This window comes from Hylaeus anthracinus, unplaced genomic scaffold, assembly GCF_026225885.1.
Source record: "Hylaeus anthracinus isolate JK02 unplaced genomic scaffold, UHH_iyHylAnth1.0_haploid 11989, whole genome shotgun sequence".
In the NCBI taxonomy this organism is placed as follows: Eukaryota; Metazoa; Arthropoda; class Insecta; order Hymenoptera; family Colletidae; genus Hylaeus; species Hylaeus anthracinus.
Window position 1 is genome coordinate 12,063,493 of NW_026534337.1, and position 17,865 is coordinate 12,081,357.

Here is a 17,865-nt window from a genome sequence, read left to right on the forward strand (position 1 = left end):
GAGCCAGGCTAGCTGTTTATTTATGAACTACGCTTGGAAACATAGTTCCCGTAGAACGTGCATTAAGTGAAAACGTCAAGGGGAAACGATAAACGCGAGGAAGCTTTGAGTTCGGATTAAAACTATGCAAAATTCGAGACAGATTTCTGTCAGGCAGCTTTTCTCTCTTATACTGTTGTTATCAAGCGTATTTAATAAACGTAATCTTATTTCATTCTATCACTTTGTAAAATAACAATAACAATGGCCATCGCATATTTTCATTTCTCACGTTATACCTCGAGCAAACGTGAAGGACACACCTAGAAATTGGAAAACAAATCCTTCCATCAATCCTTTCATTAAACAATCTGACCATGTGTAAGTGCACCGTGTATTCGCGCTAGAGGTCCAGAAAATTGTGGTCTGCTGGGACTCGCACGCGAATTTAGCGTGGCAGTCAACGCGTTAAAATTAATTAATAGATTACGAACCCCTAACTTCAGTTTCATGTGTTCGTCTACGTTGAAACTTTCTGTAATTATATCGCGATATTAGCTACCCCTTTACCGATTAAAACTACTCGACTTCCTGTTAATTAATTGAAACGCTAACGTTACTACACTAACGCAACACGCAGTCTACCGACTTAGACATCAAATTAGAATTAAAAGCGTGTGAAAAGTTTATATCGTATTATTGTCGTATAATTACTTGCACCCTTTTAAACGTTCAAAAATAGATCTAATTTTGTTTAAAAAGAGGGGAAAATACAGACCTTCGATATCAAATTGTTTGGATCTGGACAGTGCCTAATATATCACTGTCATCGCCAGTATCGCCGTTAGAAAATAATGATTCGGTAACAACAAGCCCTCCTCCCTCCCTACCGAAGAATGTCACCCTAAACAATGGCCTTCGCTTCCCAGAAGGACGCATTTGTCACGTACTCGACGACCCTCTAATTTCCCAGTGATGAAACGTTGCGCGTCTCGTTTACACGCATGTGCTATCAATTTCTGTTCCGTGAAATCGGTCGGCAATTCCGGTCAACCGAATTCGCTGAAGTTTCGATCGAAAGTCAATAATTGCACGGGCGAGTTTGTGAACTCCAAGCGTAATTCGACGACGAATTGAGTGACCACTTTCATACTACATTTTCGCTTTATCTTGGCATTACCGCGCAGCCCGTGGAGTCTTTGAACCGAACCGATCGAAACTGCTATTACCTAAATGTTGTATCAGCAAACGTCGCACTGTCAATCACACACAAGTGCTTCCCCAACCTTTTGACATCGTGGAACTCATAGCAGAGGCGGTCGTTTGCGTGGCACACTTTTCCAAGCAGTAGATGTTACGTCAACCCTTTTACACTATTATTACCATGTTCGTGCATTTAGAGACGACCTACTACATATAAATAATAAAATGAGTTTAATACTTCCACTAATGCATGAACCTACTGGATGATTTGATAGCGAAACGGAAGTGGAGGTGAAAATACCTTTTCGAAACAATTGAAAGTTACCATATTCTAAGATATATCATTCAAATTCAACGAGGAATGAATAAAAAAATGTTAGCAGCACGATTACTGCGATATGAAACATGGTTGAAGCTGAGCCAGCCTTTTAGAAGCTTCGTATGAATTGAAATGCTAAAGAATTAGTTTCTTAAGAACGTTCGTGCATTTTTAGATCATGTGTTTATATGCTCGCTGACGATGCCTAACTGGTCAAGGTTTTTGATCTCAGTTGCGCTAAATCTGCTAACCGCGAGTTTAAAGACGTCTTTCATAAACTCCCACTTTGGTTAACACTCGTAGCTCGCAATTAAATTCTACTAAAAGGTCCTTGCTGATAATCGGCTCTCCTTCGCCCACGTGTATCCGTTTCCAACGTTTCTGAAGTTGCATTTGAAGTTTAATTTCATCACTTTCTTCTTAATAATCGCAAAGCTTGTGTCTTAATTTACACAATCAGTAACAAAATTTGTCTAAAGAACCTCGATCTAATGCTAGATCGCTTTAGGTGTCTTGATTTTCATTCACTATCAGTATACCAGCTTCTCGTTTACCATCTCTGTATTATATAATTCATCGGATACCTTTATTATGTTAATCGCCGACGATGTTCCTTTTTGACTATGTTAACGTAACGTGTTGTCCTCAGCTTTCTTCTCGCCTCTCGTTTCGCGTTCAACTCATCAAAAATTCAAGTCCCCGCTTTTACTACTAGTCTCGCTGGTCGGATCGCAGCAACGTCGTTGCGCTAACGTTCTAGCCAGCTAAATATGCAACAAAGATGGATTTTTCATCTCTGTCGCTTTGTTTACAAAGGATGGACCTCCGAGACTCCTGCGTATTTATGCGAAACTCTTCGCACAAAGCTTCCCGTGCATTTCAGGGTGCCTCCGTTATGAGACTCTGTTTGAATTCGACGGCATCATTGTGTAACCTAATTTCAAACTTCCTTCTCAGATACATTCCGCGATTTCAATTCTATGCCCTGGCCAATCTGAAATTCTCTTACTTTCGTGGAATCTCTTGCTAGTTTTTAACTCGGCATTAATTTGTAGGTTTTTACCACTCGTGGGCTAGAATCTATATTAATTGCTATTACGATAGATTAAATCTAATAAACTTAAATCTAAGAATCGATAAAAGATGAAGACGATATTACTATCAATAAAAGAAAAAAGAAAATCGTTTTGTGAATGATATTTGTGAAATTATTTTCATCCACGGTGGAGTAAAACCATTACGAGGCACGCTCGTGGCCGACCAGTGTAAGATAGTATTCCACTGCGGTTATAGACCAAGAACCGAGGACATTTTTCAAGACATATTCCTCCAACGAAGAATAAAAGCAATTCCACGGGAGTATGCAAAGTATGTGCTAAACGCGAGAGGAGAAGTGGAACCACATGGGAGTGAAAGAAATGTAGTTGTGCATGGGAATGGAAGAAACTATAGTTTCGCATGTTCTAGAATGTTTTGAAAAGTACCACACGCTCCAGCACGAGTGGAGTGTCTAATATACATAAATATTATTCGTACATCAGAGGAGAATTGGAACAGTTGAACGCTTCGAGTGATCTACTTTCTAATTACTCAGCTTTGTTCAAACAATTTTAACAAAAATTCGATAATTTACTTTGTCTCGATTCCCAGTGTCTCTCGTGTCGTCAGAATTTTACATTCACAAAAAATATCGTTTTTCTACGACATAACCGATCGGATTTCGAGTAATCATTTGTTCCTGTTACAAGCAAAAAAAAAAAAAACAGAAGAATAAATAGTAGGTCTGTGGCACACAGATTTGAAAACAATACGTGTCAGAGAATGTTCACGAACCCGAAAATGTCGAAAATTTGGACATATTGTACGCAAACAAAGTAGGTCACCGGTGACGTAAACCCATTTTTCGTTGATACCATAATCCCTTTTGGAAAGCTAAATTCGTTCTATAAAAAGAAGTTTAAATAAAGACTACATCCTATTCTATATACCGTCAAACCAGCGTAGAAATACTTATCAAGAAATCAATTAAAAGGTTTTCTTGTGGGTATCTTTGTTTTTGCGATATTCGTTAGTCTAGATATTTCGAAGAATTTGTTACCTTCGCTAACGACGAAGAAAATAAATTAAATCTCATTATGTTCGTTCAGAGTTAGTTTATCATCACTAGATGTGTAAACTAATGTAATAAATACATGCTAATCATAACCAAAAGGTATGTGAACTTATGTAAAATGTATTATACAATTTTTCGACGTGCTCGCCATCTTCGTCATAAATTCTTCACGTTCAATTCGTGACCGAATCGTCTCTGTTAATTCTACCATTGGTCCAGCAAATTCCTTCAATTGATACGCAATAAAATTGAACTTCAAGGCGTTTGAAATGACCCGAAAAAGTAAAACTCGAGGTTAACGACGACTACGGTGTACCAATTGCGTGCTATAGACTGAATGGACTTAGGGATGAATTACCATTCATTAAGTGACAAAACGATTCCTTTTGAAACTATCCTGTCGTTTGTGCAGGTGACACAGGAGAAATGGGTGATGGGAGACGGTTGAGTGTCGCGGGAATTGTTCCCAGGACCCCGAGGTCTTCGTTATCGAGGTCTTTCTTCGAAACGTTCTGATATATGCTTCTGAAAAGTCTCGAAGTCGGTCAAGCAAGAAAGGAGGGCCGTAAAAAGCCTCGGTTCATTTACTCGGTTCATCCCTGTCCGTAATTTTTCCAGCGCGAGAACCGAGCGGTTTGCTTTCGCCGACGTCCGCGTTGTCCGATAGTTTTTCGAAAGTTCCGGATGCGATACCGTCCACGTTTTTTCTCCACCTTTCTCGCTTTTTTCCTTCCCTTTTTACCGAAAAGACCCCTTCGACTGTTTTCGAAACTATTTTCCAGCCATCGCTCCTCAGCCACGAAGTTTCAGCGAGATCTTTATTTTTCATTTTCTATCGAATATCAAGCGTGGAGGTTAAGTCTGTTGCTTTCTGTAGTCAATTATCATTTATTTACGAAGATGAATTACGGAGTACTGTCCAAAGCGGATTACGGCTTGTCGTTAAAATCGTATTATGATTCGTCTTAAATAATACTAAAGCGAGCACGGTTTATCGCGCTACTTCATCATGCATAAACGGACGACAAGATTAGCTGCGATAAAACGTACTCAACGTGGGTTTTCATCAGGACAGAGGATCAAGCCTCGGGGCTGGTCGCGTTATGGAAAACAGGGAAGCGTGTTACCCCGCCGTAAAACCGCATCGATTATAATCAACGCGCTTGGCCGAGGCGACGAGCTGATAAAATTATCGAGAGGCATTTATCATCCTTTCTGATCGACGTCGAGCTTAATAATCGCAAAGATTAATTTCGTTCGCGCGAGGAAACGCGAAAGTCGCGTACCCCGCCGATGCGAAAGCATCGTAATCGGCTTAATTGTAGTTTACAGTCAACGATATCCGATGGGGAATGTATTCACGGCGGCGTATATGGGGTTCGTGAACTGTTTCGCCAAACTAGTCGAAGTAAATTGTCCAATTATCGATACGATCTTTGAGAATCGTCGCCTCGAGCGATGATAGCGTAGGAAGTTATAAAAGGGTTGGTTTGCATCGTGGGGGAAAGGTGTCGATTAGTTTTATGGCGTAGAAAATGAAATGTTAGCTATTAAAACAGGGGAAAGCATTGATTGTTGGGAAACACGTGTTATAATTATAGGAACCGAAGGAAGAATTAACCTAAATTTACTACGAAACTGCATTAATTTATACCAACGTAGAAAGTTCTTTTTTAAGACATTTCCTGCATAGTCCAACAGTTAGAATGCGTCGCAGCGTTACATGTTTCACCTCTCCCAAGAAACGCACACTCGCTCGCGTAGAGCAACCTACCCGTTCCTCAAAATATTTCGCGGAATGAAAAATGATTCCTCGCAACGTTTGACGGTCCCCGCCTTTGCGCGTTCGTTTCAACGTCAAATTCGTGCCAAAAACGTAACCACGCGCGGATGAAGATAAAACTGCGGACCAAAAAGAAAAAAGAATACAGACGTAGCTCTAAACGCATGGTTAAAAGCGCGCGTAGTAATCAGAGGGATGCTCGTGCTCGAAAGTGTTCAAAGGCACGAGGAATCACGCGAACGCGCGCAAAGGAGACGTAAATCGGCGCGCGTCGATAAAAAGACCGCGATAACGATCGATCGACGGAAAAAACTGGTCCAAACTCGACGTGTTAACGAACCCAACCCCTTCTTGAGGCGTGTTAGGCTCTCAAGCATAGGAATAGACACGGAAGATTATACACGACGATTTTCAATAATTATTGTATCGTCCGTCTGGCAGTGCGCACGCAGCTGAATAAAATTGCTCGCATCGAAAACAGCGGCTGGCCGTAATCGGGCGGCGGTTCTTGGGAAATGGTCCATCGATCTGCAAGGGCGGGAAAAAGAAGGGTGAGTTCGATTTCGGTCGGCCGATTCCCTGGTGGCGTTTCCAAGTTTACGATTGCGATACACGTGTCCAGTAAAACTATAAGCGTACGTGGTTATTGGCACTGGCCCGCGAGTGGTTCTCAGTTTCTACTCACTTCTAGTCTGCGCTGGAACTATTCTACTTTCGAGTTAATACCGCAAGCGAATTATCGTTCTAGTTACGGGGTGATCTAACAGAGGTGGATCTAAAACTGGAAGTAGAATTTTGAATAGACTAGCGATTTCCGAACACGAAAAATTCAGAATAAAATTTAAATAAGTAATCGTGATGTATTTTTCTATATTTTAATATCTATCGATTGGAACAATTAAAACTTAACATCTCCGACATAATTAAACATTTGTTATATATACAGTATCATTTAATGTTCGATTAAACATTAATAACAATTATGGTTCGGAATAAGTATCTTGCAATGATCGATAAAAACTGCTCGAGTGTTTTCGTAGTCGGTAGCTTGCCTCCGTGCTTCTAGGGAAAGGAGTTTGATCGTTTCAACGGTGGCCAGCGTATAAAAGTCGAACTGCAAATGCGGATACGCATTAAAAGAGCCAACAACTCTGGCGAAGTTAGTATCGCGAAACTTTGCGAAAGCAAATGAGTCTACATCTGCATACGTAACTCAAAAGGCCACGTACTCGTCAAAAGGCTTAGCAGCTCGCTATTTCAGACTGTATAATATCTCTTGTTGCCACTGGGTAGAAGCGAGTAGAATGATCTGAATTTAAATATAGTTCTATTCAGAATTTGTGATAAATGACGTTAATTGTTTCAGAAGTAACATAATAAACGAATAATACAATTTGTATGTTCTATTTTGTGTAGATTCTTATACACTTAATTGGATATGATAGACAATGAATCGACATTCTGACTCATAAATTTCAAATAACTCAAAACATGGAGTTAATCGACTCAGCTATCGAACGACTCGAACGTTGCTCGTTGAAAGCTAAGGAGGTTGGATGTGGAGGGAAACGAAGAACAATAAAAATCAAGCTGGCGCAGCGTCGACCGCGATTTCAATTTGCATTCTTGATGGTCACCCTAGAACTGTTTCTGCTCCCAAGAACACTTTCGCCGGGGAAAGTTTCGCGAAACAGGAGACGACAGTCTTCCAGTGACGCTCCCTGCGTCATCCTGATGCATCCTGCGGAACGACCGCGCGTCGGCAGAGCCGGATGCGCCTGCGGAAAGAAACGAGTCCGTCGCGGAGAAAAAGAGCGACGAACCACCGACGGAAGGAAAGACAGGGGAGAGGAAACAACGCAGGCAACCCCGGTCGAGTAGCGTCGTCGTCGCTTTTTACGCGCCCCTCCTGACATTCCGACACATTTTTCCACCAGGCCCTGGTGGTCGTGATAACGATCGGAGCCGCCGCATGCACGCGTCGAGTTAAATTTTATCTCAATTATTAATTTAAAAGATGTTTTAACATGTGTTAAGTTTCAGAAGGTATTTCGAAAGAACTCGTTGCAAGTATGAGGCAATTGGTAGAGTGTCAAATATGACTAGAATATGAAATTTGGGAGATTAATAAACATGTTTAACTAGAAATAATTCATGTTGTTTTTAGGTATCCCTTTGTACGTTTCGCGTGAGAAAGAGGAGGGGAAGTTCTTAAAGGAAAAGTTACTTGTAAAGATGTTACCAAACTTGGGAGTGCTTCATTTTGATCAAACCGAAGAACGATACCAGTGTCTACCCGCGTGCTGAAACGTTCTTTTTAGAAGTCTCGGAAGTTTGTGCAGGTAAAAAGAGGGAGGGAAAAGTTGGCCATTATGTAGACTACTTTTGGAATTATTCACGAGTCCTGTTGATTAAAAAATGAACGAGTCACTGTGTACTGATAGGTATTACGAGGAAATTCAACAGTGAGTAGTCTGGGTGTAAGGCTAGATGGACAATATTCATCTCTGTTCAAAGTATGATGTCGGTCTAATCATTTCCTCCATATTGAAAATCCAAACTTGTAATTCATCACTTTGAAGAATTAGGTTGGTCTAGTGTTACTTGTTAACTTATCTTCTCACCTCCTCAACCAACCTCCTTAGCTTTCAACGAGCAACATTCGAGTCGTTCGGTAGCTGAGTCGATTAACTCCACGTTTTGAGTTATTTTAAATTTATGAGTCAGAATGTCGATTCATTGTCTATCTTATCTAATTAAGTGTATAAGAATCTACACAAAATAGAACATACAAATTGTATTTTTCGTTTATTATGTTACTTCTGAAACAATTAACATCATCTCTGAAGTAGAAATCTGAAATCCATCACTTTTACGTGTTAAGTTGCCAAGTGTTTCTTGTTAGTTGAATCGTAATCAACAACGAATCAGCCTTTCCCAACGATTTCCAGAGGCCTTCTTCCCAGTATCACGAGTACTCGCCGAACATTCAGCGAGTGTCGAATGCGGAGGCAGTTTAGTTCAGTTGCCACGGGAGACCAAGGCCGAGAGGACCTCGTCTGAGAACGATGGCATCCTCCGTTCCGTCAGAGGCAGACACTGAATTCTCGCAGAGATGAGAAGTGACTGGTGCAGGCGCGACTCCGAAGGGCCCGCTACAGTTACCCCTGGGGAAGCCCATTCGTCGAGGGAGCAACGCGTTCAAGCTCCGAGAGAAGTCGAGTGGAAGTACAACGAAAGTACCAGAGAAGAGAGGCTGGGTTTGATTTTCCAGGAGCTGCTTCGAGGGATCTCTTCGGGCACGAGCGGAGGAAACGGTTTCACGGTTTGTCGAGTGCATCTAATTGTATGTGTTATCAAAGTTAAAGGGCGGATTGCATGATTCGTCGAGTCGAAGGGTCTTCAACGAGTGGACCAAGCGATGGAAACATTCCATTGAGGAAAAATAAGACGCGTGGATAACTTGTTGTAAATAGCGATCTAAGGAGCAACCTGGTGGACCTAAAAATCGAACTAGAGTGCTTACGCGACTGCTTGGAAGCAGTGGAATCATTTATGGAAACGTTGCTTCGGTCGATTTAACCTCAAAGTACGAAACCCACCGCTAGAAACCAGAAATGAATCATTCAATGAATAATTTAGGCATCTAAGGATGATCGTTCCATCTGGGATGATAGAATACAAGTCACGAGACGATGGTATATATTTCTTCTGCTACGCGAAACATGTAGGAGACTGAAGTGGTCAAGTTTTATGCATCAGTAACGAATGCATGCAATTCAGTATTAATGTCCAGCTGTAGTATGCATCGTGATAAAGTACAACGATCGATCGCGACAACGACTGATTTATTTAACTGCACACGTTTATTTTTCATCAAAGTTAAGCTTGAATTATGCCTCTACTGATTCCCATTTAAAATATCGCATAAAACATGAACACAAACTTCATTATAATTTGCAGCGCATATTTTATCGTATTTTATAACATTAAACACTTTTACGATTCGTACAATTTATTATTCTTACTTAATGAATGCTATGGCATTACTTTCAAATGTATCATAAAATACTTTGAAACGCAGAACAGTAAATGTATTGCGAATAATATACAATTAACATGGAAATATGAATTAGAATAAAAAGTGTAATATATTATTCCTCATGTTGCAGTGTAAAAAATAGAATTGGGAAATTGTGATAACACGTACATGATTATTGAGCGAGAAAACCGAATTTGGTTTACCGTGTATACCTTTCACGTGTAACAATACAAACGTAATTTTACAGAGTACATTTTCAGCGTGAATCGTTTCTGATAACAATTACAACGAAAACAACCGATCACGCTAGGAACCCTGTTAAAATTCTACGCGCGATAAATATTGCTTAATTTTGCATTTTACGGCAAAAAAATATCCCTCAAACGAGATGGTAATACGATCCATCGAATAACGGATCGGTTTCCGATGGAGAAAGAAGGCCACACTGTACTCTGATCGAAATTCAGAATTCTATTACAGAAACAATAACCCTTCCTTTGAACGGGAAAATTCGAAGGATACACTTTGGCCAAGAATAAAATCTAAAGCGAGCCAGGCTCGACTTTATTCAATCTCATATTTCTAGGAAATATCATTTGTTCGATTGCTTCAAAAATTTGAATGAGAGGTATTAATTATCTACGATACTAAAAGTGGACATACGCCACGTAAACTTGGGTAATTTAATTTCTATACCCAGAAATCTAGCAAAACCTCCAAGTATCTCCAAAAAGGTGAAGACGTAAGGTCTCGGTTACCCTCTTGATCCTTCTAAACGTTATTCCAGTCGACCCAGCAGCTTTTCAGATCCGATTCAGTGTCACTGGAATCGGAATGGTAAACAAGCAAAGCTCGCAACAAAACTCAGACAGCATACGTTTCGATTCGGTTTTCGCCTTTATTCGTTCGGAAGGAAATTAACTTCGTTAAAACACCAACGCCCGGAGAAACAACGTTTCCACGACGGAGCGCGAGATTAATTGAGAATACAGCTTTGAGACTTTGGAAAATAGACTCGCTGATCCGCGCGAGCTGCGGGTAATACCGAAAGCAGACTGTAAGCAGACTTTGAAGGACCGCCAGGCTTATGGGATCCCAGGGGAAATAGAATCTCAAGGATACTACGGAAGCAACGTAACTCGGCTAAGTCGAATATAAATACATGTACGACGCTGCGCCGTCCGACGTGTCTTTCCAGGTAACTTTCGAAGTAAGCAAGAGGAAACGGAGCAGCAACCTTTCGAGTAACAATTTTTACATCGATTTGGAACGATACAATCATTTCCCACCATCATTCACCATCATTATTTAATGTAGCAATTTTTGAGTGACACAGCCCACCCATTACAATATCCATTATTAGTTTCTTTAATATTAAGACTCTGTGATACTCTCACGAAAAACATCGAATCTTCTATTTTGCATTCTCATATACCATTCCACAAACCGACATAAAAATCGCAAACAAACCCGTTTTCAAGCAATTATGGCGACTCCAGTTGTGTTTGCTCCAAAGAGGCAGCACTTCGTTGCCGATTTATTCCAGTATCAAGTTGCGAAATCGTTAACCTCGAGTCTGAAATTTTCATGAAAATTCTAACGGGCGTATATACATCACATAAATATCGATTCTCGTGGGTTGGTCGTTATTTCAACACGTTGGCCTCCCGTTATTACTGGTTTTGGAAAACGCGGTTATTCGAAAGAGGCTCCCTGATAAATTCATTGTCAACCTTTCACGCGGCACGTATTTATTGGAACAATTAATAAACACACATCAAGAGCAAATAATGGAACTGCTATCGACGCGACAGCTTAGGGAAATCCACGAGAAGTAAGCATAGTTTTAACGGATATTCCGGTGAATGGTAATAAACGAGCAACGCGACAGAGCGGCCTGGTTCTCTGGAGAGACGTCTTCTTAGAGGAAATCGAATCAGGGTGATTAAAAAGTGGCTGTCGGTTTTTCTTTTTCACCAGACACGAGGAAAAAACGAGACGAAGCAGCGCCGGTGATCTCCGTAATTCCTATTTCCGATAATACGCGATTTTAATAAATTACCCGAAGGGGATGCGTAGGAAATTACATCGGGTTACCCCCGCTGGATTTACGGGACGAATTTCATTTACAAATTTAATTTCGGGATACGCGGTATACTTTTAAAACAGGGCGAAACGCTACCGGGCGAACAAGATATCGCTGACGATGAAGTACCATTCCAGCGATAAATCTATCGCCTCCGCCCACTATGGAGATTTAAATCTCGAAGAAGGAAAAGAGCGTTTCAATTACAATTTCGATTCTTAAAACGGCGAAAACATCGTCGCAGAATTCAGCTTTATAAAATTGTGACGCAGGAAACGCTTGATGACGATTTTATCGTCACTTGTAAAGTGTAAACATTAGAATTACTAGTAAAAAAAAATAACTCACAACAGGACCAGAGATTACAAAGCTCTTTTGCGAATGTTTTCTACAAGCGAATCAATCATTTCCTTATTCGCCACATTAAACGCATTATGCCTGAAGAAAATAATCACGGATTCCTCCGTTAGTAAAAATTCAAGGCAGTGAAAAATTGGCTGGAAATCACGAAACTCCGTTCGAGAGTTCAAACAGCGCATTCGTGGATCTACCTTCCAGACGTTCTTCTTGAAACTTTTCGTTCGGAGATTCCGTAGTCTTGATTTCGAACGGGACGCGGTAGGAAAGTAATTTAAACCCAGCCACGCGAAAGACTCGAAATTTAACGTTCTTAAAATCGTCATTCTTTTACTGCCGCGTTTCAACGATTCCACGACGCGGCGTCTCGAGCTCGAAGATGATTAATTAAGAATTTAAGAGTTCCCCGGGAATGTGCTCGGCAAGTCTGGAGGCATTATTGAATCGCGGCGAAGCAGTCTTTGAAGCACTTACAAGGGGATACATTCTCAAGAGGAATGGGCACCACGCCCTAGCCGCGGGATAACTTCAACCAGAATAAACGAGGGAGATTCTGCGTGGATTACGGAAACACGTCTTGCTCCGTATATTGGAATCCCCCATAAAAATGCGAAAAAAAAGTACGAAATACATTCGAGTCGATGACGAGAACAATTTACCGTGCTAGAGAAGCCGTAACTCCTTCGAATAAAGACAGGCCGCATTTAGAGCGATCTTGAATTAAACGTTTCCATTATGTACACTTTCAATCCTATTCCTTATTTAGAAGGTAAATAATGCGTGAATATTATTACTACTCGGAAATACGATATTACGTATGCCAGTCAAAAATTACGTTCCTCGAGGCAACGATGAATAAAGTTCGCCAAGTCAAACAGAACCAGCAAGATTGCGGCGACGCTTTGCAAAACTTCCTGAAAATTAAGTCGATTAAACATTCCTTCAGCAACGATATTCCTACGAAACCTCTTCAGATCTGAAATTGCTTCCGCAGGTACGAAAAATATTCTTCACTTATCTCGAGCTGTTTGGTGGCAAATAGAGTATGAAAGAGTAACTAAATTAACAAATTGTAATATATACACGAATTTAGTCATCGCAAAAATGTCACAGTTATTTTAGAGCGAAAATAAATTAATATATCTCACGTTGTAAACGGAAGTTTTGTATAAAAAATGCACATGAAATTCCATAAAGAATGCAATGTCTAATTTGACCAGCGTTTTATTTAAAAGAAAAACGTGCTAGACTAACAAGGTAGGCATTACACGGAGAAACATAAACCGACGTTAATTCGATTTCCTTTCTCGCGACGACTGCCCTTAAGAAATTCACGAGTGTTTACATTATTAAATTCTTACACCCCGTTGAGGTGAGCTCCGTTTACGGTTCCCGGCGATACGAATGGAGAAAGAATTAATTGATAAACTTGAGACCTCGTGCGTTGGGAGATATTATTATTGGATCACGGAGAGTCGCGCGCACATCGAAGGACCTACGAACCTACAATTCCCTCAGGCAACGGATACTACACGAGTAACGTGCCCGAGTAGTCGAACTGAAATAAACGAGGGAGATTCGACGTGGGTTACGAGAACAAGGCTCACTTCTCGGATATCTATGGCGAAATAGTAAGGTACAGAGCGGAGTATAATACCATCCCTTGGAATTCCTAGTGACCTGTATTATTACGTAACGATATTCTCTCTAAATGCACCGATATCGAAACACTTTGATCAATTGGGTTGACGGACGAATTATAAGAGACGAATCTAGAGACGAATCGAAGAGACGATTATCGCAAACATTTTCTCAAGATGTTTCCTTCATTTTCAGAAACTTCTCAAATTTTCAGTAGCTCAAAATGTCCACTCCAAAGCTTCCCTAACAATTGTTTAATAGAATAACACAATCTCCCCAAAAAAATTGTCAAAAACAACTCCCTCTATTTTTAATAATTCCAAATGTCACACGAGTCCTCGAGGCGGAGAACGACAACGATACATTTTATTGGAAGTGTCAATCACTCCCGAAACCATAATTAAAAGCGCTAATGAGAGATAGTTCGAGTAACACGGTAAACTGTGTTATCGTGGTTTATCGAGATGCGGTGGAGGGAATTTAAGACGACCCAAAACGTAATTATCGGTTCCCGTTAACAGCACGGGCAACGTTAGATTATGCGCTACCCTTTCATTCCGCCACGTTTATTGGACAGATAATGGCAACCGCGGGGGCACCAGGAAGTGCAAAAAGAAAAAAAATCGCGTTTCCGGGCGCGACAGGAAATTCGGTATTTTCGATGCGCGATATCCGAACCGTCTCCGCTGGTCGGAAGGCATTATTGACTTCCGTGTTATCGTGCGCTGCTCGTGATGTAGCATGTTGGCGCAGTATAACAACCTTCGTCGGGCGTAATGCAGAATTCGAGATTTCCGTTTCGCAGTGGCCGAAAAGCACGGAACCTCCGGCACGTCCGAGGATTAGCATAAACACTGTTGTCTTTAGAGGATCGAATAACAGCTATAGACGAGGAGATCGCGGCGCTCCGTGGGATTCGTGGGCGGAACGAAATATTCGCGGCAGATCCGATCTATACTGCAGAAATACGGTTGAGGGAGGATCGAGAGCGTAGAGTAGCGATAAAACGGTGCTGGATGGATCACGATCGAGGTATGAGGACGGTAAGTTAGAGTTATGGATTCGTTGAATAAGGTTCTCTGATGGACACTTAAATACACTCGAGGTAGTCATCAAATTTTGGAGGTAGTTTAAGACATCGAGGAGCTTCAAATTCGAAAAATTAGGGAAGTTATGGCTATTCAAAGGTTAACTTTCTAAGTTAGTTTATAGCTCTTCTCGGTGATTCAAGCTTGATGGATTGTACTTGTTTTAGAATTTTGATTGACTATGATATTAATGATATAAACGCGAACTAGAAGGCTTTCTATTGTTCGGTTTTAGAACAAAACTCTGCGGTGTACCACAGCCATCCACATAGCTACGATGAACGTCATTTTCAAGCAGGTCGGAAATTTCTTTTTCGATAAACGATTCGAAACGCGAATAATTGAAAGCAATTAAAAAATCCTTATCAATCCGTTAACAATACAGTTACGGAGACTTTGATATATTCTTGCATAACATCGTTAAAATACTATCGACGGATCGACGAAGTTTGACCAATTAAAATGAAATTACGATTCGTTTCGATTACTTCTGATTATGCATGTTCGTTGCACATCGTTCCATAATTTGAGAGCGATTCCAATTACGTGTAATTAGCTAAATAACCCTAAAACGCTCGTGTTTGGACTCGTTTTTATCGGAGAAACGTCGCCAATCCGTTAACGATACTTTCATGAAGATTTAATGGAAAATATAAGAATTCGAATGCTCGTTAATTAATGGAACTCCCGGCGAATAACTAAAATGATGACGTACCCATTTGAAGTAAATCGAGAGAAATTCGAAGAGCACTACATGTTCTACGAATTTATTTCGCTGCTCCCTGAATCCTATAATCGGGAATTATAATAGGATCTGCTAGGTATTGATCGTATCGTCTATCGATCACGATTGGAATGCCATCGTCGCGCAGCCGTTCGTTAATTATCACCGTCTAGGTTCGTGTTCGTGACATGGCCGACAATCCCTATTGAACGGGACAGCTATTCGTGCATAATAAAGAACTTATTTAGTCGTACGTTCTAACCTTAAGAAGATAACGCGTGCTATCTAGAAAAATCGTGTTTTCATCCTAGAAACACACGTGGACCTCGTCAACGTAGTCTTTTGATCTCGTATGTAACGTTAACAAAATCCGACTTACCCGACGGCCGTCTCGATGTTCCTGAAACAGAAAAACATTCCTGTCAGTGAAATCATTTAAATCGTCTGATTATACAAAATGTGTTCATACAATTTTTAAAAATTACCACCAAATTCATTTGATATATATCTAAAACTTTTAATCATCTCGAAGTTATCGAAGTGATTCAATTTTAGAAATCAGAATACTTCTACGTTACAGATGATTCGCTACCATCGTCAAACGATATGCACAGTACGCTAAAAGTACAAGCAGAACCAGTGTACAACTATCCCAAGCAGAGAAATAGGAAACCTCTGAAAGAATCCTTTAAAAAAAGAAATAATGGAATGCCTGATAGAACACGGCACAGTGTCTAGAGTGCTTCTTTCGAGAAGGATATACTGTTTGTTCTGACGTCCATAGAGATGTTCCTTGGTGTAATCCAATAGTTCGAATCCTGTGTGACATATACGAACAGGAGAACCTATGATGCGAATGGAATATGGGCTCTCAACGCACACCCGTGTGGGGAATTCAAGAGTCTGTGTCGCGTATGTATCATAGGTCTCTTTACTTCGAAAATTGAGTCAAGCATCAGAGTACATTCCGTGATATGAACAGAGAATGCCAGTAGAGTAATAAGGGAATTAAACGTGAGAAAGTTATCTTTATTTTAAAGTCGATATAAATTTATTTTACTACGAACTGTAATTAGATATCGCGAAAAATGAAATGAAAGTCATACGACAGTAGATCAGTCCTGGAACTATCGTCGTAGATCTTTCGAGTTCTATCGAGACAATGATCTTCGACGTAAAGGACGAGTCTAAGAGTACTTGCCATACAATCGCTTGAAAGTTTTACGCCCCACACCCGCAGTCATCGGATCTAAGCCCTATCGAAAATTTATGAGGTGATTTGGACCGCAGGTTCAGAATCACACCTCTAAATTCCGAGAAAGGATTTAAAGAAGATTAGGGGACAAATGGGAGAGCACAAGTCCCGATTACTTGAGGAAAAAAATATTAAAACCTGGAATATCCAAGCGTCCGACACATGCTAGAAAAACGAAAATTTATGTTAAAATTGTATGCACACCGTGTACACGTAATTCCCGTGAAATAAATTCACAAAAAACAGGCGATTTTTCAAGTTGTCAAAGTTGGACCATCCCTCAAGCGATATAGGCGGATAGTCGAACGCTTGTTCGTCTTGCGCTATACTAAAACAAAAACAAAAGAAAAAATGGAACGGAGAGTCCCGTAAGTTTTTGTTTTCGAGAGGAACAAAATGATCGTGGCACACGATAAAGGCTCGAGGACGTACAAACAGCCGCGGTCCCAGGAGCCAGGGACGCCACGGGATCCTGCGTGTCTGGAAAGTCGAACGAAAATAAACGAGGGAGCTTCGATGTAGGTTGAGGGAATGAGGTTAAGTTCTAGGATACCGGAATCCACGACGGTGGAACAGAGCGAATACAGACTTCGGCGAAATTTATGCCTCAGACGTCCGTGAAATTTATGCGTCAGACCTCGATGAAATTTACCCTTCAAACGGAATAACGACCGATCCCGCGGAGGAGCCGATTGAAAAGTGGCGCGTCCTTCGGAAACCTTTAACCTTTTACGGCGTATTATGTATTAGGGAATACGATTACTGTTCTTTCCGGGCAGATTATACGGGAATGAACGAGATATTGGCTCGTCCAACCAGCGAAATTCCAGCGAAATTGCGGGGTAAACAAAGGAATGAAAAGTAGTGAGAACGGGGGATGAAGAGCACGAATAGATCTGCGGTTTATTCGATTCGAATAGTAATTTCTTAGAGACATTTTGAAATTGTTTTGGATGGTGCAGATATTATGCTTTATCGATAATTATTATTTTGAATAATTTATCGAATAAAATTCGATAGATCGAGTGACACGACTCTTAGAATTTCCAGCAAACGGTTAATTAATTTTTCACGAGTGTACTATTTTTCCAGGAGGTAAAATAAACACGTGTGTTCTAGATACGGAATAGAACATCTCCGGCCTTCGCGTTCGTCCTCTTTAAAAAGCGTTTTCGCTTCGAAAATTTATTTCTGACATGAAATACGGCAGTCAATTTTCTACGGAGGAAAAAAGAGAAACTGGGATACTTTGCGAAAGAAATAATTCACCCTTGG

At 40.7% G+C, this 17,865-nt stretch overlaps 2 protein-coding genes across 9 annotated transcripts in view; both read right to left on the reverse strand.

Moving 5' to 3' along the window:
* LOC128888228 (endocuticle structural glycoprotein SgAbd-2-like) overlaps window positions 1–17,865 on the reverse strand; it is a 469,661-nt gene that overhangs the window by 68,989 nt on the left and 382,807 nt on the right. The gene's annotated exons all lie outside the window — the stretch shown is intronic.
* Window positions 1–17,865, reverse strand: part of LOC128888209 (leucine-rich repeat-containing protein 4C-like) — a 261,312-nt gene that overhangs the window by 36,047 nt on the left and 207,400 nt on the right. For all 8 annotated transcript variants that reach the window (XM_054144899.1, XM_054144900.1, XM_054144898.1 and 5 more), the window contains one exon: window positions 15,715–15,735. In XM_054144899.1, the coding sequence (XP_054000874.1) occupies window positions 15,715–15,735 (21 nt within the window). The remainder of the gene's footprint in view (window positions 1–15,714; window positions 15,736–17,865) is intronic.